The 27781-nt window shown below is 40.4% G+C and overlaps 1 protein-coding gene across 1 annotated transcript; it reads left to right on the top strand.

Annotated features, from left to right (window-relative positions):
* LOC136855704 (uncharacterized) lies at positions 1 to 27781 on the top strand. The gene is made up of 21 exons (XM_067133020.1): positions 1 to 39; positions 5357 to 5524; positions 6137 to 6260; positions 7749 to 7862; positions 9351 to 9487; positions 11947 to 12053; positions 12424 to 12497; positions 13012 to 13044; positions 14189 to 14416; positions 14580 to 14675; positions 14807 to 16248; positions 16519 to 16625; positions 16873 to 16946; positions 17854 to 17886; positions 18972 to 19199; positions 19363 to 19458; positions 19590 to 21055; positions 21595 to 21701; positions 22755 to 22825; positions 26641 to 26807; positions 27350 to 27781. Exons 2-21 carry the CDS (start codon positions 5357 to 5359, stop codon positions 27527 to 27529), a joined length of 5052 nt encoding a protein of 1683 aa, XP_066989121.1. The 5' UTR covers positions 1 to 39; the 3' UTR covers positions 27530 to 27781.

The following is a 27781-nucleotide window of genomic DNA, read 5'->3' as shown; positions in this document are numbered from 1 at the left end:
CACGAGGGTCGCTCGAGAAACAGCGAACGGCTCCCAAAGGTAAACAAACGTTCATTCCTTCCTTCTGGCTCCCGCGACGAACGGTTCCCAAACGCCGTTATGTGAGTTCTTTCTTCTTAGTTTTCTGATGAGGAAACTATTGTACCGGCTTTGTACGCCCTCAGATCTTAAAAACTACTGAGGATAGAGGGCTGGAAATTGGTATGTTGATCATCCACCCTCCAGTCACCAACCATACCAAATTGCAGCCCTCTAGCCTCAGTAGTTTTTATTTTATTTAAGGTTAAAGGTAGCCATAATCGTGCCTCTGGCAACGATATAGACCAGGCCATCACCGGGCCGTTGTTAAAGTTTCACGGGCCGTGGCTCATACAGCATTATACCGAGACCACCGAAAGGTAGATCTATTGTCGGTGGCCTTGATTATACGCTGTACAGAAATCTTCGGCGCATTTTTTACTTGTTCTCTCTTGACCCCAGGTACGTCGGCAGCTGAAGTAAATGCACTGAGGTCAGGTCAGTTAAGGAAGGTTGATATACCTTGGGTTAGGTCAGTAGGATATGCCATATTTAATGGAGATAGTTGCGTTTATGTGCATTTACCGTTAAGCTTGCAAAATGACTCATTTGTCATTTTGTGTTAACTCTCTCTCTTTCTCTCTCTCTCTCTCTCTCTCTCTCTCTCTCTCTCTCTCTCTCGTGCACATGCAGACAACATACATATATGTAACGTATATATATATATATAGACAACGAATATGTGTGTATATATATATATATATATATATATATATATATATATATATATATATATATATATATATATATATATATATATATACATACATACTTGTATGTATATATGTGTGTATACACATAAATATGCAATACAAAGATTTACCAGTTCGAATTGATCTGCTATTTGCATAATTTAACCAAAGAGTCTTAACCTTCCAACACCAATAATATATATTCATCAGCGACTTGCCAGTGATTTTCATGAGAGGGTCAGAACGACCCCAGATGCCCGAAACTTGGTGTCTTTTTGAGGAAAATCTGGTACCAGAGGATGTCGTTTATAGCTTCGGAAGTTCAAGCGACGGTGCAATGCATTAATGCCTTAATAATATTCTCCTTGCATTTGAATACTTTTTTTTATCTATCTGTTTTGAAAACCTCGTAGTTGCACCATGAGTCAATTGTTAGGAGAGGGTGGAAAATAAGATGGAAGAAAGAGAACATGAAAGGAGTTACAGTAAAAGGAACGAAAGGGGTTGCAGCTATGGACCTAAGGAAGGCACTCTGCAAAGAACATTAAGTAATGCCTACAGTGCACCGCATGAGGTGCATTGATGGCACTACACCCCTACGGAGATAGATGATAGAGTAGGCTACTGATTCAGGACAAAGAAGGGGAACTTCTGAGACTATTGAAAGAGTTGGGAGTGTTTGCCAGAGGAGAAAGTTGATTGAATGTTTGCAAGAGTAACATTATTAGGTAAATGAAAATTAGGAAGAAGGAAAATGAAACACTGAATGTTAATATGGATGTTAGATAATTAGAATACCAGATGCAAAGATATTTGTGAGTAAATATTTTGGATGATGGGGGGCTGAGAGAAAAGGAGGCGTAACAGATGTTGCGAGGAAGGTAGCAGATGTGAATAAAGGATTGGGAGTTAACTCACAATGTCTATGGAAACCAAGATTGGAATGTATGACGGGGTTAGCGAATCATCTCTCTTTTATGGGAAGGAAATTTGCGCGTGGAATAGAAATGAGAGTTAACATAAAACCTCTACAGGTGAGTTGCTTACATAGCACACCTGGAATAAAAAACTGTAAAATATTGGGGTAAAAAGATTGGTGCACGCGACAGGATGGCTCAGAGTGTTTTGAGATGGCTCGGTCACGTGGGAAGAAAGGAGGATAATATACATATATATCGGCATTAAACGGTTCCACCTGACAGGGGGTGGGTCCTAAGATAAGGATAGAAAACGATCACTGCCACATTCACACTTAAACTGCTGAATCATGGATGAAACCCCTGTGCAGAAAACATCCATAGTGCTCAGTCTTCACGCATTACACTATTCATCTCTAAGTTGCACGCACTATCTTGATTCCTGGATGCTGAGGCTCATCCATTCCAGTACACACACACACACATATATTATATACGACGAACGTGAAAGGGTTCCAGTGGTTGTTAGAATCTGTGAACAGCTGTTATAAATTCGATGCTCATTCTTGTAATGTTACTGAATCATGTGCAATTTATCGCAGCCTGTTCTTGACGAATTTCACGTTACGGAATCAGTTTCTCTGCTGCCGTTGGTTGCTGTCAATTAAAAGAAAAACTAAAGATAATTTCCATACAAGGCAATGTGCAAGTTTATACTAAAAACTGTCACAAATTGTTAGCTTGGTGTACATGTTTGAGGGGGTTCCCTGTGTGTCAGAAAAGGGGTTCAGGGCAGCTACCCACCTTGCCCAACCTTCAACTACTCGGCTTTGCTTATCATAACATGACCCCTTACCATCAATCCGGATTCTTTTTAGTTTTCCATAAAAGAAAACTATTGTGCCGGCTTTGTCTGTCCGTCAGCCCTCAGATCTTAAAAACTGCTGAGTCTAGAGGGCTGCAAATTGGTATGTTGATCATCCACCCTCCAATCATCAAGCATACCAAGTTGCAGCCCTCTAGCCTCAAGGTTTTTTTTTTTTTATTTTATTTAAGGTTAAAGTTAGCCATAATCGTACTTCTGGCAGCGCTATAGGTACCAATAACATAGGCCATCACCGGACCGTGGCTGAGTTTCATGGCCGCGGCTGAGTTTTACGGGCCGTGGCTGAGGCCACCACCGGACATAAAATTCGATTGCGCCGAAGAAATTTCGACCCATATTTTACTTGTTTATCTACTACCATCTCCTCTCACCGTCTGCTCTCCGACACTTGTAAATTTAATGGGCATTCGCGACGAGACCCAGAAATTTAATTTACACCATTTACTCCACATTAATGCGTCAAATAAATCTAGTTCTAATTTTGGCACGTCATCTTTGCATAGATTCGCGTCAGAGTATTTGATTCATGGCGCACTGAACTGACAAGTGTTCTGGGGAGACTTTCATAAAATTTTAAGAAAATATTACATGATGGACGCTGATTGTGCTTCTCATTTGACACCTGCCCTCAAGTTCTTACAGGTTTTTAATTTTTATTTGACACTTCGTCTTTCGGTTCTGCCACACATTCCTATATACGAAAACTAATTTGGTTGTTTAATTCCAGAGCTTTTATTACTTTCCTATTTATTTTCTTATTGTCATGGGCATTTAAACTCCAAGACTTCAAGTTTCCATCCCTTCTAAGCCCCGTAGGGGGTAGATCCGTCAGTGCACCTCATGCGATGCACTGTAGGCAATCCTGAAGGGTCTTCGGCCCCTAGCTGCAACCCCTCTCGTTCCTTTTACTGTACTTCCTTTCATATTCTCTTTCTTCCATCTTACTCTCCAGCCTCTCCTAACAATTGATGCATACTGCGAGGTTCAAACCTTTCACTGTCAATTTCCGTTTCAGCGCTGAATAGCCTTGTACGTCCCAGTGCTTGGCCCCTTGGCCTAAATTCCATATTCCATTCCATTTTATTTCTGTGCAACCTGGCAGTGTTACAATGCTTGTAGCCCAGAAAAGGTTTTGACAATGTTTGAAAGCGTAATTTTTCTTTGTATTAATTTTCCTACTGGTTTCTCAGTCTTTAATTTTCTGTAACACTACAGATCTTAAAAACTACAGATCTTAAAAACTACTGACGCTCTGGACTCAGTTAGAGGGCTGCAAATTGGTATGTTGGCCATCCACCCTCCAATCATCAAACATACCAAATTGCAGCCCTCTAGCCTCTGTAGTTTTTATTTTATTTAAGGTTAAAGTTAGTCATTATCGTGCCTCTGGTAGCGATATAGGCCAGGCCACCACCGGGTCGTGGTTGAAGCTTCATGGGCCGCGGTTCATACAGCATTATACCGAGACCACCGAAAGATAGATCTATTTTCGGTGGCCTTGATTATACGCTGTAGCGGATGTACGGAAAAGTCGATTGCGCCGTAGAAACTTCGGGGCATTTTTTTTACTTGTTATATAAGTATATAATTATTCGGTTTATTGTTATTAATAACTAATGTTCCTTTCATAATGTGGAAACTTGTTTAGCAAATCAATGGGCCCCTTTGGATAATTCCATATGTATGCGTTAATGTTATGAATAGCAATATTTGGATAATTAACATGTCTCTCTCGCCAGCTGATACTGGCATACCTTGCCATTCTCGCTCTCTCTCTCTCTCTCTCTCTCTCTCTCTCTCTCTCTCTCTCTCTCTCTCTCTCTCCACGTCTATATTTTGTTTACTCATTTTGCAGACTATTTCCACAATCAGGTTAAAACGTTGGTGCAGGTTCTTCTTTCCCTTCTTGATGGGAAATTACAAATTACCCATAAAGCTACGTCTCGGCTGATGTCTCGCTAAGATATGATGTACTCATTTCCTTTCCTTATCACCAGAATTGATAAATGGATGTATACTTCTATTTTATATAGGCTGTGGAAACCATTTCCTACGTACAGTTATTTTATAGGTCTAAGGAAACAAGTTCGGGTCGTTTCGGCCGTAAGCCATTTCACGTGAAAAATGGGCGCCGTGTTTAGTACCAGCCACTTGGGGATGTGCTAAAACGTAAATTATGACGGTCAATACCATAAGCATAACGGTAAATGCCATAAACATAATATCTTAAGTTGATTTGGATGCTACGGCCTAAATGGCTTAGTTTCGTCTCAACCTTATCTTTATATTGATCACGTGAGCTTTTAATGGCTTGCTGACGAGGATTCTGAATCTCATGTGAAAAACGAAGCTTTATCAGTGCTTGTTAGGAAGAGGTAGTTGGTATAAGATGAGCTTAAGTCAGTTAATGAAAGTAAGTCGTTAGTATCACGGGATGTGGACTCGAAGCATTAGGGAACGAACATTTGCGATGCAAGAGTGTGCAAGTGAATAAGAACAGGATTGCAATCAGAAGTTTTATTATAAGTATATATAACCATGATATCTTCCACTCGACTTAGAACCATCAGAGGGCGAGTGCTTTCTGACATACATTTGCACCAACTTCCGAACCGCACGGAGATTGTTAGTAGGCCTAATTGATTGTTTTCAACTCTATACTCGAGTTGCCAAGCGTGAAGCTGAAAATCCAGAGTTCATGATAAAGGTATTTCAACATGAACGAAAATGATAAAGTCATTGTAGCATAAGTAGTAAAGATGTTTCTTCATTTGTATGCCTAGATGCTGCTCGCGTTGTTGCTGAGGTACTCCGCTGCGGCGATTGTCCTGCTTCCGGTTGAAGCGGAAGGCGGTTGTGGTGGAACTTTCGTGGCTGACCAGGGCGTCGTTAAGAGTCCTCGGTATCCTAAAAAGTATCCCCATAACTCCAACTGCGTGTATAATATACTGGTAAGTGTCTGCAGGTATATTGCTTTAGGTTTCAGTTGGTCCTACGCCATGAAGGTAGAGACCTTTGAGGTAAGATGGTTCACTGACCACATTTCTGGTCCCGTTGGTTTATTCTTATTTATAGATTCATAGATTGCATAGTCGGACACTTTTATGGTGTAATTTTTTATTTGCTGCAAAATTAAATGCTCCTTAGATATACTTTCTCAGACGACCTCTCAAAACATGGCGGACGATCACTTGTAGTCAGTGATTACAGAAACCAGAGTCTAGTTTCTTACAAATTTTGAGTGAAGGCTACAGAAATACTGAGCGAACAATAAGGTTATTACAAGTCTGTGATTTTAAAATTTCAATTTGTTTTATCAGTGAGAAGAAAATTATTTAATTCTCTTATAATTTTCATAAGAATGTGACAAAAGCTTTTGACCTGGTTAATGTGGTTTTTCAGCTTCTAATGAAGATTTGCTCCTACGAGTATATGTCATGAGATTTCTGTTAGAAATATTGGAATGTCAATGAAAACCAAACTACGGCGTTGTTAAAATCAAATATCTGTATGAATGCTCTTTCCTGTCTTAGAAATTACTCTTAATGATACTTATATTTCAGGCAAGCTCAGATGCCACCCTGAAGTTGACATGCACAAAAATGAACATTCAGAAGTCCGTTGGCTGTACAAAAGATTCCTTGAGAATTAACGGCGTCTCTTTCTGTGGCAAAAATCCACCCAGAAGTAAGTGTTCAGTTTTGTAATCTGAATTCGTTTTTAATTCAAAGAGAATTTTGACGTATTAAGGTTGAAAAGGAATGGATTTTCACGGGAACTTTTGACATTGTTGCAACCGCGTCCCTTCTCGGAGACTTGCCAAGGCTTCGCAGGTTTTGTTCCCCGCAGGGGAATAGTTCATAGTGCAACTGCTTTGAGGTTTTCCTCCTGTTACACCTTCCAAACTGTCAGTTTCCGTTTCAGCGCTGAATGACCTCATAGGTCCCAGTTCTTGGCCTTTGGCCTAAATTCTATATTCATTTCAATTCACCGGCTTTGTTCCCCTTTGAGCTTGATATTTGGAGGTATTTTTGGCTTCTGTAGCTTCAGAGTTGCTCGTTTTAGGTAAATAAAACCGATAGCTGACGGCTCAATCAGAGTCTGTACCAAGAACTTGGCCTGTATGCAACAGCCTTCCATAAGGTTTGCCTCGGTATTCTTTGCTTGACGATACAAGCAGGCAAATATTTTGTTGCTTTGCCACTTGCCTCTTCCTTTGAAAGGTGTTTTTGACGGATTAATTACAGAACCACAGGTTGTTTGATTGATCGTCCTTAAATGTTAAAAATTCCCACTTTCTCCCTTTAGTATAACTAGCCGAAGTGGTCATTGTGGTGGAAATTTTTTTTTATTTTCGTAATGTGCCCTCTCCTTTAGACCTTCCCAACGATCCAGGAATATCTCCAGCAAGTGGTGCTGATATCAGCTTCGTTGATAATGTAAATATTATTTGTCACTAATCTTACTAACGTTCTGCAATAGTTTGTTGACTCTTTCATGTTTCGCAATCTTTCTGTGAAAGAAAGAATCAAAGGTTCTTGATTCTAAGGGGTCTTTAGATAACGTCCCACCTCTTGATATTTCTCATCCTGAACCACGAACCGTCAAGACTTCAAGTTTACTCTGAGGAAGATTAAAAGAGAAATAAAAGGGCCCCTGATAAACTCGATAGTTGGTAGGGAGAAGATCCAAGTTGATTTTAGCATTTATGCAAACAGTAGCGTCTCAGATCATCGCAGTGCCTGAGTGCCGAGTTGCAACGATGTCACAGCGACCAGTAACAAGGATTTTCGTTCTTTTTCACGCTGCGGAATTGCTCTTAAATCTCTTGAAAGGCTGTGGTGATATTAGCTGATATGACCACATTTGTATATGAACTTATTTAACTGTTTATTTTTTTTAATTTGCTTGCTGTAATCTGATGGTGCATTTGGTTCCACTTTGTGTCCCGTAGATTCGATCTACTGATAATTCTTAGTTGGAGTCGTTTTACATTTTATGTTACGATAGCTGTACACAAGATTCCTTGAGAAGTAACGGCGCCTCTCTCTGTGGTAAAAAAAAAAACCTAGAATAAGTGTTTAATACTGTTTGCGATTGAAATTAAGCACAAAACTAGAAAGTTTATATATTTACAAAATCTAAATTGATTTTTGTGTTTCATATTCCCTTAAGATATCTTCGCCAAAGGCCAGATAAGACTGGAGTTGGTCACCGACGGCTCCAAGAACAAGAGACGCGGTTTCAGGTGCCTCTACGAGCGAGTCGAGGGCGATGCCTACAGCCCAGGTAAGAAATGTCCTCAGGTCGGCAGATGTTTCTTGAGAACTCCCAAGGAATGCATCACGGAAATAGCAAATGAAGGATCCCTAGGTGTGTGAATATTATTAACTGAACCTTTCTGATCTGAAGTTAGGAAGAATGAATGCATTCTTGAACGTGTATTTTAAAAGCGTTCGAATACTCCCTACTCATCCCAGCAGAGGTACGCTGCTGCCATTACTTGAGGTTCTTTGGAGCGTACCTTCCTTAGGCCCCTAGCTGCAACCCTTTCGTTCCTTTTACTGTACCTCCTTTCATATTCTCTTTCTTCCTTCTTACTTTCCACCCTCTCCTAACAATTGATTCATAGTGCAACTGCTTTGAGGTTTTCCTCTTGTTACACCTTTCAGACCTTTTACTGGAAGTCTCAGTTTCAGCGCTGAGTGACCTCACAGGCCCCAGTGCTTGGCCTTTGGCCTAAACTATATATTCAACTAAACATATATATTAACTGCAAATCGCTGTCTTTTCTTTTAAAGCTGTTGAAATAACGGGCTCAAAATATTGATGTACAGGATTTTGGTATCATAATTATGACATCATTCTAATTTAACAGGATGAAGGAATGACAAATTATTCCCATTACAGTTCGATGCCATAGATACAAGCGCCTTTCGAGTACCATAACACAGGTTTGTGTCTGAAGGCGCCTGGGATCCTTATGCTCATATAATTGCAAATTAATCCTATTGATAACTATTTTCATAATGCCTTTTTCTTTTTTAGCAATATCCTTTGCAGCCCGAGCAAAATACTGAATCAAGGTTCTTTTTGGTGAGTTTGGTTGTACCCAGTTGGTTGTACCCAGTTGGTTGTACCCAGTAGGTTGTACCCAGTATGTTCTGCTATTTGCTTGTAGAGAGTAGCAGCAACGCTTTGTCGTAGGTTGGAGTGACCGTAGTGCTAGTTGGTGCCGAGCTTTGAAAAGAACTTGAGAAACTTTTCGAACAAATTCAAAGAGCAGGGAAGTAAGTATTGTTGGTTCAGATCTTTCTACGGTTAAAACAGTGAAGGTTGGCAGTATGGTTAACAGATCTTATGGTGCGTATGATGTTTTGTTCCTTTTGTTTATAGCATGTTTATAGTATGTTTATAGTATGTTTATAGTATGTTTATAGCAATACTGACTGTGGTACGGTAGTTTCAAGTGGTGTCCATGCCATGACTAATGAATGAGAGGCAGAATTACACACACACATTGATATACAGTATGTATTATATATAAATATATAAATATATAATTAAATATTTATATATGTATTATATGAATATATAATTGTATATATATAATATATATATATGTATATAACTATGTATATATATATATATATATATATATATATATATATATAAATATAGAGAGAGAGAGAGAGAGAGAGAGAGAGAGAGAGAGAGAGAGAGAGAGAGAGAGAGAGATGTAATGCAAAATAGACTGACGCTTTCGCGTTCTTCTAGAATCCTGCGACAGCCGCCTGAGTGAAAAGTCTTCCTGGAACGCCGGCTGGAACGGCCAGGTAAACATTCCCGTCGACTCCGAGATCGCATCCTGGACGGTAGACTTCGAGTTCACGTCTCCTGTTACATCTTTCGAAGTAAGTCATTTCCTGCCGATGTCAAAGGCATTTGTTTAGTGCAAGTCATAAGAAAATTATTTTCCGCCACTTTTTTTTTGTCCGCACTTTTTCTGTCCGCCATCAGATCTTAAAAACTACTGAGGCTAGAGGGCTGGTAATTGGTATGTTGATCATCCACCCTCCAAGCATCAAGCATACCAAATTGCAGCCCTCTACCCTTAGTAGTTTTTATTTTATTTAAGGTTAAAGTTAGCTTTGATCTTACTTCTGGCAGCGCTATAGGTACCAATAACATAGGCCACCACTGGACTGTGGCTGAGTTTCATGGGCCGCGGGTAAGAGTTTTATGGGCACTTTTACTTGTCTGCATCGCCTCTAAACGAAGAGAAAGAGGACATGGGGCCTGAATCGTATAAAAAGGAATCTGACATTGAATGCACTTACACTCATGGAGCAAAGGCATTTGAATGCAATTCGTTTAGACCAGGCATGAGTTATGGTACACGTCAACCTCATTGTAATATACAATGCTACAGTAGCTGTAGTCTTAAAAAAAAAAAGATTATCAGAGACGGCCATGACTAAAAATCACCGGCCGTGTCGACATGAAAGTTACCTTTTCTTAGTACCATGATTAGTGTAAAAATCAATCTCCTCAATCTTCACGCGAGTGAGAACATTAATCTAAATTATCTTTTCTCAACGGTTACCGCTTGCTCTGCGCGAGAGGGCTTTCCGACTGTTAAATTACATAAAGTAGTGTGAGTATTAGCAATTTAGACAGAGGCATCGAGATATAAGCCAAATGGATCATATGAGAGCAAAGAGTTTCCGCCATGTTTAGTACTAGCACCTTGGCGTAGGCGACGCTTAGGTAACAAGCAATAGTATCACCCACCAGACTCTTGTCGTTGGTGTAGGTTACTGAATAGTCAGCAACACTTGTGTACCGGGATCTTATGGGCTTTCATTAGGGAATACAGTTTCAGTCTAGCCGTGGACATCTGTAACTAATTGCTTATAACTGAAATGATCCACGTGAGAATTACGTACGGCGTTTACAAAATTGCGTTGTATGTTATATATCACGTCTTTGTGTGTGCCAGTACACGGTTACGTGGAAACAGTTTACGTAATCACAGGGTAAACGACTTTGTCGTCATGTCGAAAATGTTGTGGGAGAATCACGTTTCAGGTGAGAGGAAGGACGCATTGAATGATTTGGTTCGGTTAGACTACAAGTATGGAGTTCTCCGCACCTCTTCGTAACTGAAATTTATTTTTCTGGCCACATGCCTTTCCGTTTATCGAGTTTCAACTTTTGTTGTAAAAGGGCCTATTTATCAGATCTCCATTTTCACTTCACGGAGAAAAGAATGTGAAACAACTGTCCGTTGTATGTAGTTGTCGGAGCATGAATATCTGCTACTCTGGGGAACATGTGTGTAAGGTTGCCATCGATCAACATTTACTTTTCTTTATTAGAATAAAAATCAACTAACTGCCCTATAGCGAAATGGTGTCGTGAAGAGAGTCTTATATATTCTTAGAAAATGTACGTCACATCCAAAATTTATTGCATGCATCAGGTAAAGTGATGAAATGACTTGAAAAATTTTCCTGAAGACAAAAGAAAGGTAACGGTATGTCGAAGCCAAGATCAGAAATTTCGGCCCAAGAATTATTGTCGTTCTGTTCCTACCTTTCGTTTCTTTTACTGTACCTCCTTTCATACTCTCTTTCTTCCATCTTACTTTTCACCCTTTCCTGACAATTGATTCATAGTGCAACTGCTTTGAGGTTTTCCTCCTGTTACACCTTTCAAACCTTTCACTGTCAGTCTCCGCTTCAGCGCTGAATGACCTCGTAGGTCCTAGTGCTTGGTTTTTGGCCTAAATTCTATATTCAATTCAATTCATCAACACAAATCAGCAACATGCGTCGAGTTTACAAAAATAAGCGACGGGTCTTCGTTGAAGACCACGGAAAAAGGATAAGATGCCAATGAGTCTAATAGCAGCGGATAAAAGTGAGATTTAATCTCTAATGGCATACATGCAGATAGATGCTCGATTACCAGTACAGCTATAATAGTAATTTATGCGGAGGCCCTTTTTAACCTGTGAATGGAAGATATACTTTGGGCCACCTGTTTGTTCATATCATCATCTGATCTGATCGACATTTTGATTTTTGTTAGATTCTGGGAATAGTGAAATTCTTACGGCATCTCTTGTGTGGGTAGTAGTAGTAGTAGTAGTAGTAGTAGTAGTAGTAGTAGTAGTAGTAGTAGTAGTAGTAGTAGTAGGCGGGATTTGCCTTTGAAACGGCTCCCTTCCTCGTTTTATTCCTCCTTTGTTTGGGTTTGTTTAAAATAATATGCCTAGCGCTGAATGACCTCGCAAGTCCCAGTACTTGGCCTTTGGCCTAAACTCTGTATTCCATTCCATTCCACTAATGACGACACTTCTTTTCAGCAATGGACTGGCGTAACCACAGCAATCAGCTCCACCCGACTTTCTGTCTCCAAGGCTAACGGCCCCATGTCAGCAGGACAGACCCTCTCCTTCGAAATTCTCTACAGGTAAGACACAAGTTCTAGCAAGTGTTCGGAGTTTCCAACATTCCGACAAAGGTCCTTCTTCCTTCAGTTTGAATTCATAATCCTTGCATGCTTCATGAGCAGAAATTGGCTTTAAAAAGGCTAATACAATAAATTGCATAACACAGGATACATTTGCAGATGCATGAATTGCTGTCTACATGGTGGAGAATTTTGCTGCTTCTTTTCGTACAGGCATCTGGTGTAATATACATGTTTTGTAGCTCTTTTCTTAGTATACAAAACAGGAGACCAGCTTAAATACATTTGAAAGGAGAAGTCCTTTTAGTAGAACATCGTGAGACGATCGGTATCAGCCTTCTCATTATATCACAATTATTTATTTTCCCAGATTTGCAGAGCAGACTCCAGTGCCGACCATCAAGTTGATTTTGCTTAATGGGAAAAACGTCTGCACTGATGAGGGTATGTCACCTAATTTTTTTACTGTATAATTCCTGACAGCAAGTTATTATAAAGCTATCCAATTTCAGCTAAAAATCTTATCATGTTTAAATTTTAGAAATGGAAAAATATAAGGCCTATTTTCGAAACATTGTGGTCACCCTTAGAGAGTCTTATTCGTAATGAAAAACTGATGGCTAGAAGCCTACTCTACATTTCTCAAAATGTTTTCAACAGCAACCGTTTGGGAACTAGATCTCCCTTCAAAGGGGGCTAAAATAACGAAACAGGAAATGAATACAATAGTGTAATGAAACGCAGGATGAGAACCAAAGGTCAGGCTTGACAGCTATAAGAGACATGCATATTTGATTTAAATTTTTATAGCTTTGCTGCAATCTATGAAATCATTATTTTAATCTATCTGTCTATTTTAATCTGAAAGGGATAAAATGCATAAAGAGAGTAATTTAGTGATACAAGTTATTTTTTTTCCAAGATGAATGACAGTAACTAATTTCTCTTATATTTTCAGCTATCACAACAACTACTCCACAACCAACTGAAGGTATGTTGTAAATTTCACTTTCCTGTTTACAAATATGTATTTATATTATACACACACACATAATATATATATATATATATATATATATATATATATATATATATATATATATATATATATATATATATATACATACAGTCGAACCCTCATATTTGCATGGGTTGCATACCACAAGCCCCGTGAATAGTTAAAGTCCACGAATACTTGACACCCCTCTAAAAACACTTATAACTGCCTGTTTTGAAAGTTCAGATACCAAAAAACCCCTCTAAAAATGCTTATACCTGAGTATTCTAATAGTTTTATTACAAAAAAATGTATTTAGTCACAAAAATGAGATGAAAATATGGTAACCAGTGAATATTTCTCTATGAAAAATACGCAAACAGGCGAATTTTCAGCGAACAATGTGTATGTATGTTCCACAGAAAATCCGTGAATAGGTGACGCCACTGTGCATATATATATATATATATATATATATATATATATATATATATATATATATAAATATATATATATATATATATATATATATATATATATATATATATATATATATATATATATATAGAAAGAGAGAGAGAGAGATTTATCAGTTAAATTCACCCCTTAACTTTTCTGTTCCTTGGGAATATGAAATAGAAAATAAGTGAAGAAAAACTTCTTTCCAAGGTAGGATTTGAGAGCGCACTAGAGCACACCAGGAAGATGAAATCATTACAAACCTAATGAGATGCTAAGACGAATTAGAATTTATACTTTTCAGTTCAGTCAAAAACTCAACCAGCAGGGAATTTCAGAGTTTCAGGGGGGAATTGTGACCACAGATTGACAGGCTCAAACCGGCTCTAGGACCACACGAAACGCAGTGTGCATCGGTCTGCGCTACTGAGAGGTCACGCTGGGCTTTCTCTCGCTAGCTTGTGTGTCTGTGTTAGTATTTTGTTGCATATAATTTAGAATGCACCTTTTGAGGTAGACAATTTCGCAAGCCTGTTTGTCCGCCCTGAGTGGGGAAGGGGTAGGTAGGGGATCAGGAGCATAGTGGAGACAGCAGCTCTGTGTTTCAGTGCATGCAGCACACACCAACAAGCTCGTCCTGTGTAATGCTTCTCATGCATTCTGTTATCCTGATTCACAGTAACGACATTGACTGAGGCCCCTTACACTGGTCCAGGCTGTGCACTGGAGGGATCCTCTTACAACTACGATGAAGTCCTGCACAAGTCTCTTCTCTTTTATGAGGCTCAAAGGTCAGGGTATTTGCCCTCGTCTCAGCGAGTCACCTGGAGGAAGGATTCAGCAACTGACGATGCTATTGATGACGACACCCAACAACGCGTCGATCTGGAAGGAGGATATTATGATGGTAGTCCTTCATATTACATTCTATATTAGTTAAATGTTAAGAAATATTACAATTATATCATGAGAATAATATAGCCGTACTCAGGATATCAGAATAGTATGAATATTTTCGTATCCTTATGACAGGGAACAATAAGGCTTCATTTAATAATTTCTCATTGCAGCCGGAGACTATGTGAAGTTCGGATATCCAATGGCTGGAATGACTACTGTATTAGCCTGGGGTGCCATTGAGTATGGTGAAGCATACACAGCGGCAGGTAAGTTATATACACATCACTCCTGATAAGTGGTATTCAGATCCAAATCACATGAATTATACAATATGCTAGTTAATAAGGAACCAAGAATTTCCACTGAATTTCTCATAAGGTAGGAATTAAATCTGCAGGTGAAATGGCTTACATGAAAGAAGCTGTGAAATGGTCAAGTGATTACTTCATCAAAGCTCATCCAGAAGCAAATGTGTTCTATGGTCAAGTGGGTGATGGGGATGTGGACCACGCATACTGGGGCCGACCTGAAGATATGACCATGTACAGACCAGCATTCAAACTGACAACGAGTAAGCCAGGGTCTGACCTTGCTGGTGAGACTGCTGCTGCTTTAGCTGCTACGTCAATCCTGTTCAAAGATTCAGATCCTTCTTATGCAGCCACTTGTCTACAGCACGCTGAAGAGCTGTATAACTTTGCTAATCAGTATCAAGGAAAGTATGCCCAGTCCATAACAGATGCAGCCTCATTTTACAACAGTTGGGGAGTGTTTGACGATGAACTGGCATGGGCAGCCGCGTGGCTTTACAGAGCTACAAATAACAGAGATTACCTGTCAGATGCTAAAAGCCATTACAACAAGCTTTCTAAAAGTGTTTCTGAATTCTCGTGGGCAGAAAAGACACCTGGAGTACAGGTACTGTTGTCTGAATATGCAGATGAGGCTGATAAGAGTACTTACGTGAGTGATCTGACATCATTCTGTGACAAAATGGTGTACAGCATGCCAAGAACACCAAAGAGATTGGTGTTTATCAATGAGTGGGGATCACTTCGCTATGCTGCTAATGTAGCATTTATTTGTTTACGAGCAGCAGATTTGGGCATTAGTCCCAGCATTTACAGGCAGTTTGGTAAAGAACAGATCCACTACATGCTGGGAGATACAGGTCGTAGCTTTGTTGTAGGATTTGGACATAATCCTCCTCTGCGTCCTCATCATGCGAGCAGTTCATGTCCGTTAGCTCCAGCTCCTTGTGGTTGGAGTGACTATTCTTCTGCTGAACCTAATGTGCATGAGTTAACAGGAGCCTTGGTAGGAGGACCTGATGCCAGTGATAATTATGTAGACAGACGAGATGACTATAAAAGTAATGAGGTAACTACTGACTATAATGCTGGATTCCAGTCAGCAGTTGCTGCTCTGAGGGTACTTGCCGACTGTGGTAACAGCACAGGTACAACAGTGTATACGTCGACAATTCCAGAATCCACTAACCCTGGTGAGACGACAGGCAGTGAGTCAACACATCCAGAAACTATTGTTCCCACCACCCAACAACCAACTGTAGTTACAAGCGAAGGTACAGTGTCACCCACATCAGCAAATCCTAACGAAACTACTGACAGTCAGTCAACAACTCAAGAGACACTTGTTCCAACTACCAGTGTTCCAACTGTAGTCACGACAGAAGGCACTTCGTCATGCGAGAGTATATTGCAAGTATCTAGCTCCTGGAATACTGGCTGGAATGGTAAAGTCAACATCCCTATATCTACAGCAATGACTTCATGGACGGTTGAATTTGTATTTACATCACCTGTGACGAGTTTCGAGGTGTGTATCTATAATAATTTCCTGAATACAGTACTACTTACAGTAAATTGTCTGTTGCATCAATATACTTGCAATTGCTACAGTAAATGAAACGAATCTTTCCATTGGTGCCTTTCAGTTTTCGAAGGAAATCTGAATCACTGACCCTGTTATTTCAAATGTTTAATTTAATATTCAGTAAGTCACAACGAGTTTGCACTATATTATTCATCAGTATTTAATTGATGTAAAACACCCAAGAGGTAACGTCTCCTATTTTTATTTTTGCAGCAATGGACTGGGACGACAACGGCTCATAGCGACACCCGATTCTCTGTGGCGAAGGACAATGCCCAGCTGCCGTCGGGCAGTGTCCTTTCCTTTGATTTTCTCTATAGGTGAGAACATTCTTCGTCATTCCTACTTTAGAGTTAGTGGTGGTCTTTATTCTGTAATTTTCTCAGGAATTTTTGTAAATCGTCTTACCATTATTCCTATTGTTATTGTTGTTTAACGTGTGCGCGCAGTCATAAAGGCAAGGAAAAAATGCCATTACTTACGTGCTAACTATACTGAATTATTCTGTGAAATAAATCACAAAAGATATCATCAACATTTTCATAACTATCACCAATATCATTACAGATACAATGAAGGTTCAGTCATACCAAGCATCCAGTCGATTAAGCTCAATGGCCAAGACATCTGCCACGGTCAAGGTGAGAACTGGATTTGTTCTTTGTGTTCTTATCACGAACGCCAACACCAAGGAGGTTATGATTTCGGTTTGGGCCGGATGTTTGTTTGTCATTGTGGCTTCATGATCCCTTGAAAACTGTTGTCATTGTGGCTTCATGACCCCTTGAAAACTGTTGTCCTTGTGGCTGCATGATCCCTTGGAAACTGTTGTCATTGTGGCTGTAGGATCCCTTGAAAACTGTTGTGATTGTGGCTGTAGGATCCCTTGAAAACTGTTTTCATCGTGGCTGCATGATCCCTTGGAAGCTGTTGCTATTGTGGCTGCATGATCCCATGGAAACTGTTTTCAGTGTGGTTGGATGATCCCTTGGAAACTGTTGTCATTGTGGCTGCATTATCTCTCGTAAACTGTTGTCATTCTGCCTGCATGATCCATGGGAAACTGCTGTCATCGTGGCTGCATTATCTCTCGGAAACTGTTGTTATTGTGGCTGCATAATTCCTTGGAAACTGTACAACATATTTTTTTTTAAACCCAAAAGTATTCAGTTGTCTTTATAAGAATTTAATTGTCACTTAAGAGACAGTTAGGCCCTTCTGTTCGTTTCTTCATGCAATGGGAGAGGCTCCATCCACATGGCTTTATTTTTTGACAGAATTCAGTGAAGATTTGATTATTTTCCATTTTTGAAAGAGTGAATACTCCAAACCTCCATCGATATCTACCGAAGGTTAGCCTTGGAGAATTGCGAGTGAGTCACCCAGTGAAATTTTCTAGTCAAAATTTATGATTTTATTCTCTGGATACAAAACGTACAAACAGTCTAACGTGCCCAAAAGCAAATATGTGTTGATATGAATTTGTGTAATTAATGTTTTAAGCTATGTATTATGAGTGATTAATTAATGTGATCTCCTGACTTGCAGACCCGCTGATTTCTACTGAGGCACCAGTGACAGGTAGGTTTCTCTGTTTGTTTATAACATAACATTTTACATTTCTGTCATTATAAAGAGTAAAATTTCAGGAAGAATGTAATTACTCCTCAGAAACCATGGGATCCTTTGCTGGTTTTTCCTTTCTTGGGATTCAGTATTGCCTTTCCGTACAGGTGTCATAGAATCTGTTGTCTTTCTTACGCTTAGTCTTCTTAATATACAAATTGCTCAGAATCTTTCGTACGAATGAGCGGTTTTCATATTAGCTGCTTTTTCACAAACTAGGTGGCACCTTAGCACATTTCAGTCTCGTTTCATAAATATTTAGCCAGTACCTCAGTGAGAGACCCATAACATTTGACTTTCCTTGGAAATGTTCATATTCATTTGGAGATCAAACTCTCCTAAACGTTTTTGATCTGAGTATACAGTGGAGCCCCGCCTATTTGTGGTTCCGAATTCGCGGCTTCACCTATTCATGGATTTCTCTGCGGAAGATATATACACATTATTCGCGGAAAACTCGCCTATTCGCTGTATTTTTCATACAGAAATATTCACAGATTAATGTATTTTCATATCATTTTCATAACTAAATGCCCTTTTTGTGATAACACTAATAAAATATTCAGGTATACGCATTTTTAGAGGGTTTTTTTGTTTTTTTTTGAACTATCAAAACAGGCTGTTATAAAGTGTTTTTAGAGGGGTTTTAAGTATTCGCGGATTTTAGCTATTCGTGGGGGTAGTGGTACGCATCCCCCGCAAATACTGGGGGTCAACTACAGAAACACTAGAAATTGTAACTCTTCAGTTTTGTCAATTTAACTTTTAGTCATTTAATCATCCTTGATTTATCTATTTTTTATTCACTGTGGTTATGTATCTTCTGTATTTGTATAGCATTTTTATGTGTATTCAAGTTTCAGTAACATATCATCTCTTGTTTATCCAGAGTAAGTGTTTAAATGTATGAATTTAAAGCAAATAAGAAATACACCCCAAAAATTTTCAGTCTGACAGCTAATTTGATACTTTTCCCTTAATGTAGCCCCTTATGACTCACATTTGATCGTTGCATAACAATTTTGCCTCTTGACTCACAGTAACGACAGTGACTGAGGCTCCTTACACTGGCCCAGGCTGTGCATTGGAGGGATCCTCTTACAACTACGATGAAGTCCTGCACAAGTCCCTTCTCTTTTATGAGGCTCAAAGGTCAGGGTATTTGCCCTCGTCTCAGCGAGTCACCTGGAGGAAGGATTCAGCAACTGACGATGCTATTGATGACGACACCCAACAACGCGTCGATCTGGAAGGAGGATATTACGATGGTATTCTTTAATATTATATTCTATATTAGTTAAATGTTAAGAAATATTACAATGATATCATGAGAATAATATAGCCGTATTCAGGATATCAGAATAGTATGAATATTTTCGTATCCTCATGACAGGGAACAATAAGGCTTCATTTAATAATTTCTCATTGCAGCCGGAGACTATGTGAAGTTCGGATATCCAATGGCTGGAATGACTACTGTATTAGCCTGGGGTGCCATTGAGTATGGTGAAGCATACACAGAAGCAGGTAAGTTATATACACATCACTCCTGATAAGTGGTATTCAGATCCAAATCACATGAATTATACAATATGCTAGTTAATAAGGAACCAAGAATTTCCACTGAATTTCTCATAAGGTAGGAATTAAATCTGCAGGTGAAATGGCTTACATGAAAGAAGCTGTGAAATGGTCAAGTGATTACTTCATCAAAGCTCATCCAGAAGCAAATGTGTTCTATGGTCAAGTGGGTGATGGGGATGTGGACCACGCATACTGGGGCCGACCTGAAGATATGACCATGTACAGACCAGCATTCAAACTGACAACGAGTAAGCCAGGGTCTGACCTTGCTGGTGAGACTGCTGCTGCTTTAGCTGCTACTTCAATCCTGTTCAAAGATTCAGATCCTTCTTATGCAGCCACTTGTCTACAGCACGCTGAAGATCTGTATAGCTTTGCTAATCAGTATCAAGGAAAGTATGCCCAGTCCATTACAGATGCAGCCACATTTTACAACAGTTGGGGAGTGTTTGACGATGAACTGGCATGGGCAGCCGTGTGGCTTTACAGAGCTACAAATAACAGAGATTACCTGTCAGACGCTAAAAGCCATTACAACAAGCTTTCTAAAAGTGTTTCTGAATTCTCGTGGGCAGAAAAGACACCTGGAGTACAGGTACTGTTGTCTGAATATGCAGATGAGGCTGATAAAAGTACTTACGTGAGTGATCTGAAATCATTCTGTGACAAAATGGTATACAGCATGCCAAGAACACCAAAGAGATTAGTGTTTATCAATGAGTGGGGATCACTTCGCTATGCTGCTAACGTAGCATTTATTTGTTTACGAGCAGCAGATCTGGGCATTAGTCCCAGCATTTACAGGCAGTTTGGTAAAGAACAGATCCACTACATGCTGGGAGATACAGGTCGTAGCTTTGTTGTCGGATTTGGACATAATCCTCCTCTGCGTCCTCATCATGCGAGTAGTTCATGTCCACTAGCACCAGCTCCTTGTGGGTGGAGCGACTATTCTTCTGCTGAACCTAATGTGCATGAGTTAACAGGAGCCTTGGTAGGAGGACCTGATGCCAGTGATAATTATGTAGACAGACGAGATGACTATAAAAGCAATGAGGTAACTACTGACTATAATGCTGGATTCCAGTCAGCAGTTGCTGCTCTGAGGGTACTTGCCAACTGTGGTAACAACACAGGTACAACAGTGTATACGCCGACAATTCCAGGATCCACTAACCCTGGTGAGACAACAGGCAGTGAGTCAACAAATCCAGAAACTGTTGTGCCCACCACCCAACAACCAACTGTAGTTACAAGCGAAAGCACATTGTCACCTACCTCAGCAAACCCAGAAACAACAGAGTCTACTAATCCTAGTGAAACTACAGACATCCGGTCAACGAATCCAGTGACTGTTGTTCCAACTACCCAAGAACCAACTCTAGTTACAACTGGAGGCATTTCATCTTGTGAGAGTTTATTGCAAGTTACTAGCTCCTGGAACGATGGCTGGAATGGTAAAGTCAACATCCCCGTATCTTCGGCAGTCACTTCATGGACGGTTGAATTCGAATTTACAGCTCCCTTGACGAGCTTCGAGGTACTTATGAGTGCAATTTTGTTGAGTGTGATGTGACTTGAATGAATTCTATATACAGTGGACCCCGCCTATTCGTGGTTCCGGATTCGCGGCTTCATCTATTCACCGATTTCTTTGTGGAACACATATATGCGTTATTTGCGGAAAATTCGCCTATTCGTGGTATTTTTCATTGAGAAATTTTCACAAAACACTGTCGTGACTAAATGCACTTTTTGAGTTAAAACTATTAAAATATTCAGGTATAAGTATTTTTAGAGTTTTTTTTGGTGTTTTGAACTATCAAAACAGGCAGTTATAAGGTTTTTTAGAGGGGTTTTAAATATTTGCGTATTTGAGCCATTAGCGGGGGTTAGTGGTATGCATCCCCTGTGAATCCTGGGGGTCGACTGTATATATAAATTCCCGTTTCTTATAATAAATTATTCGTAATGTATTCCGTTTCAGTATTCCAATGTTTTCTTAGTTACTCAATAACGTAGATTAAAGCAGCGTTATATATCTGTAAACTTACCTCCCTGTTGATAATCCTCTCGCAGCAATGGACTGGAACGACAACATGGCTTAGTGACACCCGATTCTCAGTGACTAAGGACAACACCCAACTGTCTTCTGGCAGTATTCTCTCCTTTGATATCCTGTATCGGTAAGAACCATTCTCTAGCCTTCTGTGTTATAGGTGTGAGGACAAACAACTTTTCATAGCCTGCTTTCATTGTCTTACATTAATCTGTTACCAGTAACAAGAATGAAAAGATAATCCTTATACTTTCTATACAAGTCTTCATATTTGTTTACTGGAATTGTGGGTCTTATAATTTTTCAGTATGTGTAAATTTTAGTTTTTACATTTCCCTGTAATTTTTTTTTTATAGAACAATCTCATGAAAGAAAAATGGCTAAGCTAAACGTATGGAGCCACGAAGTGCTCAGTAATAAAAAGATAAATAAATAAAGAGATGAATATAAAGTGATCTCTGAAATTTCTTTGGTATTTTGTGGTCACAGGGTTCCGAGTGGCTATGCTAATGCAAGAAATTCTTACTCCCCCAAAAGTGAAAGCTGAAACAGAGTTTAATTTCGACAAATCTCTGGTAGAAATGAAAAAACTATTTTAAGGCGGCTTTGAAATTTTGTTCTGGCCTTTACAATGAGCACCTATGCCATTTTTTTTTTTAAAGGAACAAGTGCGTCTCACATTTGTGAGAAGTTGAATACTCAAACTGTACATCATAATTCCCTCTTACTCTTTTCTTCTCTCTGTACAAAGACAGTGTCTTTATTTAGTATTAATTTCCCCAGAGGGGAATAGTGCCGTCAGTGTACCTCATGCGGCGCACTGCAGGCATTACTTAAGGTTCTTTGCAGCATGCCTTTGGCCCCTAGCTGCACCCACTTTGCATTCCTTTTTGTGTACCTCCATTTATATTCCGTTCCATTTTCCTTTCCACCCTCGCCTAACACTTGATTCATAGTGCAACTGTGAGGTTTTCCTCCTGTTATACCTTTCAAACCCACCTACTCTGAATTACCTTTCCAGCGCTGAATGACCTCACAGGCCCCAGCACTTGGCCTAAATCCTGTATTTTATTCTGCTCTTGTATTAATCTGATTATGAGTTGGATGTGAAATTCTGATTGTGTGTTTTCCTTGAAAGTAGGAATTCATGATGTGCATTTCTGTTTTCATCATCCTTTAGGTTCATTGAGGGACCGGTGGTTCCAGCTATCGCATCAATGAAGTTCAATGGAGAGACTATCTGCATCAGAGGTAGGAGTATCACAAATTATTTTCGTATGCTTTAAAAGTGTAATTATTTATTTTTTTTATTTTACAAATGTAATTTGCTTTTCATTTTTGATTTTCCTGCTCTCAGTTGCGTCAGTGCTTAAAACTACTACATGGTATTTTGTTAAGTTCCCTCCTCACTTCCTTAGCCATGAGGACACGTGGCAGGATACCTGCCTTCCTCCGAGGAAGCAGCCTCTGGGTCGGACCCTTCCCTTCAAGGCTGCCCTCAAGAGACTGGTGAGCCTTGGCGGCTTTGTTCCAACTACCCAGCCTCATCCTTTCATCTTGTGAAGTTCTTGAGCCCTCACCAGGCCCATCTTCCCCAGCCTGGCAGGATACCTGCCTTCCTCCGAGTGAAGCAGCCTCTGGGTCGGACCCTTCCCTTCAACACATATATGCTGCCCTCAAGAGACTGGCGAAATGCCTTGGCGGCTTTTTTAGAGTTTTTTTTGCCTCATCCTTATAAGTTCTTGAGCCCCATCTCCAGGCCCGCGACTGTATATATAAATTCCCGTTTCTTATAATAAAGCCTGGTTACAGGATACCTGCCTTCCTCCGAGGGAAGCAGCCTCTGGGTCGGACCCTTCCTTCAAGGCTGCCCTCAAGAGACTGGCGAGCCTTGGCGGCAAACAACTTTCAGGCCTCATCCTTGAAGTTCTTGAGCCCAAGTCTCCAGGCCTGCTTCCCCCTGTAATTTTTTTTTTTTATAGAACAGCCTGGCAGGATACCTGCCTTCCTCCGAGGAAGCAGCCTCTGGGTCGGACCCTTTCCTTCAAGGCTGCCCTCAAGAGACTGTCGAGCCTTGGTGGCTTTTTTTATAAAGGGCCTCATCCTTGAGAGTTGAGTTCTTGGGCTTCTCTCACCAGGCCTTTATTTAGCTTCCCCAGCCTGGCAGGATACCTGCCTTCCTCCGAGGAAGCAGCCTCTGGGTCGAACCCCATTCCCTTCAAGGCTGCCCTCAAGAGACTGTCGAGCCTTGGTGGCTTTTGGGCCTCATCCTTGAAGTTCTTGGGCCCTCCTCAGGCCCCAGCACTCCCCAGCCTGGCAGGATTGGATGTGCCTTCCTCCGAGAAATTCATGCAGCCTCTCCTTTAGGGTCGGACCCAGCTTCCCTTCAATGGCTGCCCTCAAGAGACTGGCGAGCCTTGGTGGCTTATTTATTTTTTTTATTTTACTCATCCTTTTGAAGTTCTTGGGCCCTCTGGTAGGCCCCTCTTCCCCAGCCTGGCAGGATACCTGCCTTCCTCCGAGGAAGCAGCCTCTGGGTCAGACCCTTCCCTTCAAGGCTGCCCCCAAGAGACTGGCGAGCCTTGGTGGCTTTTGGGCCTCATCCTTGAAGTTCTTGGGCCCTCTCCAGGCCCGCTTCCCCAGCCTGGCAGGATACCTGCCTTCCTCCGAGGAAGCAGCCTCTGGGTCGGACCCTTCCCTTCAAGGCTGCCCTCAAGAGACTGGCGAGCCTTGGTGGCTTTTGGGCCTCATCCTTGAAGTTCTAGGGTCCTCTCCAGGCCCGCTTCCCCAGCCTGGCAGGATACCTGCCTTCCTCCGAGGAAGCAGCCTCTGGGTCGGACCCTTCCCTTCAAGGCTGCCCCCAAGAGACTGGCGAGCCTTGGTGGCTTTTGGGCCTCATCCTTGAAGTTCTTGGGCCCTCTCCAGGCCCGCTTCCCCAGCCTGGCAGGATACCTGCCTTCCTCCGAGGAAGCAGCCTCTGGGTCGGACCCTTCCCTTCAAGGCTGCCCCCAAGAGACTGGCGAGCCTTGGTGGCTTTTGGGCCTCACCCTTGTCCTTAGAGGAGGGCCTTCTTCTTGTTTTCTCGTCCTCTTTTGAATTTCCATTGCCTTGATGCAGTTTTCTTCAGGAAGGTCTGTTTTAGCTTCTTTATCTTCTCCTTTTCAACGATCTGTGTTGATATCCAAGTCCCGTCACCAAACTGTTTGCTTTCTCTTACCCAGCTTTTCAAATATGACACCTGCTGTCTCTGAAGGCTCCAAGACGATTTGAAGCATCTCGGAGATTTTTTCTGGAAACTTTGGAGTTCGGCGCATGCGCGAATGGCATTTCTCTCGTCCTTCCAGGAACCGGAGGCTGAAAGATTCCAAAATGTCTTCAAGGAAAATCGCGAAGGTTTTAGGTCATTTTAACATCGCGTTAACCACTACTTAGAGTCCTTTTTGAACTGCTCCAAGTGGTAATTTTGGTCATCCAAAATCTCCTCTCAATCATCTTAGAAAACACCTCGAGTTCTCTGTCTTTTATCTCATATAAATTCTTCAGTTCCTCCAAGCCACTGTCTTCCTCTCTTCTCGATTATTTCCTTCCTTATTTAGAAGGAAGAACTTGCGCCCATAAGAGACAATACAGCTGTAGAGCTGTTGAATAAATCCATAATCGCAGAGAGCAGGAACCTCGACTCCCTACTGCTCCGCGGAGTAGTCCATATTTTCATCAGTGAATAGTTGTAGAATGAAGTTAACTGCCATTCTCCTGATGTACTTTTCCCTCTGGAAAATCTGTTTTGGTCGATCTGCTTCGTCATCCAGTCCATTTTAACCATAATATTCTCCTTCTTTGCTCACATGGTGTCTCTGAAGGCTTCAAGACGACTCGGAGGATCCCCGAGATGGCCACTGGAGCCCTTGGATTTATGACGCTATACGCATGCGCGATACGCATGCGCGGCTGGCATTATTCCTCTCGTCCTTGCAGGAGCTGGAAACGGAAGGATTCTCAGACCTCCGAAGGGAAAACACGAAGATATGACGGTACCAGGCGACAGTGATTCTTTCTCGCAGCAGATGATATGAGGTTTTCTTGGAAGTTTTATTGCCGCGAAAATATCAATATTTAAAAAAAAAGAAATTTAAACTTAGCGAAAAATCATCATCGGATGCTTTTCTCTCGTCGTCGGGAGACATCTGTCTACCTATATATACATATATATATATGTATGTATGTGTATATATGTATATTTATGAATATATGTGTATATATACATGCGTATATATATATATATATATATATATATATATATATATATATATATATATATATATGTACGTATGTATATATATATACATATATATGTATATATATGTATATATATACACATATACAGTATATACATATATATGTATATATATTTTATGTGTATATACTGTATATGTATATATACATATATACACATATATATATATATATATATATCTCTCTTCCGACGACTAAGAAAAGGATACGATGATGATGAATTTTTGCTAAATTTGTTTCTTTCTTTTTTTAAATATTGATATTTTCGTGGCAATAAACCCTTCAAGAAAATTCACCTATTTGTTATAGTGAATGGTGCCAGGTGGTCCTTACCATACTCGCCTAACCACCGGGAGATAATCAGTTTTGTTTAGGAATTTATTATTATGTAAAAAAACTGCCAGGTTTTTTTTATTAATACGATTGCAAACAATATATGAAGTTAAGCACATCCTTAAAATGAAGCTTTCTTTTTTTCTGATTGAACATTCTGGTAGCATCATTAAACTTAAACATATGAGGAAGATATCAAAAGTAATCAGATATACTTTGAAGAGGCAAAAACGGCTACAAAACTAAACCTTTGGTAATGTGCAAGTATGGTCATTCAATGCACGGGCGTTCCCATCAAAATAATAGTAAGTTTACGTTAAGATGCGTTCAGTGCTACGGGAAGAATTATTATTTTCAGAGGGCTGTTCGTGTTTACCATGAGAGATGGCGCCATGCCAACTGTGGCGCAAAACGTATGAATCTCTGTGTTTAATTGACAGAAACTGCGACGACGACTTTACCTGCTGGAGGCTATGCGTGTACCAGTGTGGAGCTATTGAACGAATGGACTGGTAATTACCAGATGGACGTCAGCGTCACCTTCCCAGCGACAGTATCCTCCTGGGCAATTGTCCTGACATTCTCAGACACCGTCGATCACGTCGAGGTAATTACTACTAGCACTATGACCGCAAAATGAACAATGCTATACAACAAATGGTGCTACTATAGTATATCTACCGAGCTATTCGCGACCTACCAAAAATTAGGATGCTATCTATCAAACCCAATTAAGGCCTATGACAATTACTTCCTCAAACTGTATACAAAAATATTTGATACCCCAAGGGCTAGTGCTAAACACGGCGAAACTGTGATTCACCTACACTTTCGCCATGTTCAGTACTAGCCCCGGAGGGGTCAAATGTAGAAAATGGATGGTAGACATACTATAGTAGCACACAACAAATTTCAAAATTGTCATTTAGTCATGCCGTTAGTTATATGTTTAACATCAGGCGTCAGGGTATTTTAAGAAAACCTGAAATGAGTTAAGAGCTCATGAAATGTCCGGAGTTCATGCGCACTCATGTTCATATACATGGGCACATGCATACCGCGAGAAAATGAATGATGGTATACAACTGAAAATATCAGGAGACTGTTGATTAATGAGCAAGCTGTTAATCAGATATCTCATCCTTGCAGGCTTACACGGCGATAGAGACCACTTCTGGCAACACAGCGACTCTCGTGAACGAGAGTTACAATGGCCAACAAACGGCTGGACAGACCTTGGTGTTAGGGATGCAGGTTTCCTACTCGAGTTTCAACAAACCTTTAGTCACTGCAGTCGAAATGAATGGAATGGAGCTTTGCATTGAGTGATAGGGAATGCATCCAGTCAACATCATCCATCTCGTCCTGTTTTTTTTAAAGAATGAACATTCAAGCGCGAAGTGACTTTGTTTATCCAGTTCGTGGTGATTAAAAAAATGTTAAATATTTTTCTTTTCTATCTGGTTACGATAACAAGTTGAAGGAATACAAGAGACTTTTTAATTTCCCAAAGTGAACCACTTCATGCCACTGATGTACAGTATTATATTATTATGTTAATTAATAAATAACATGGATGCT

Source organism: Macrobrachium rosenbergii, chromosome 32 (genome assembly GCF_040412425.1).
Source record: "Macrobrachium rosenbergii isolate ZJJX-2024 chromosome 32, ASM4041242v1, whole genome shotgun sequence".
In the NCBI taxonomy this organism is placed as follows: domain Eukaryota; kingdom Metazoa; phylum Arthropoda; class Malacostraca; order Decapoda; family Palaemonidae; genus Macrobrachium; species Macrobrachium rosenbergii.
This window is presented reverse-complemented; position numbering and strand designations above follow the sequence as displayed.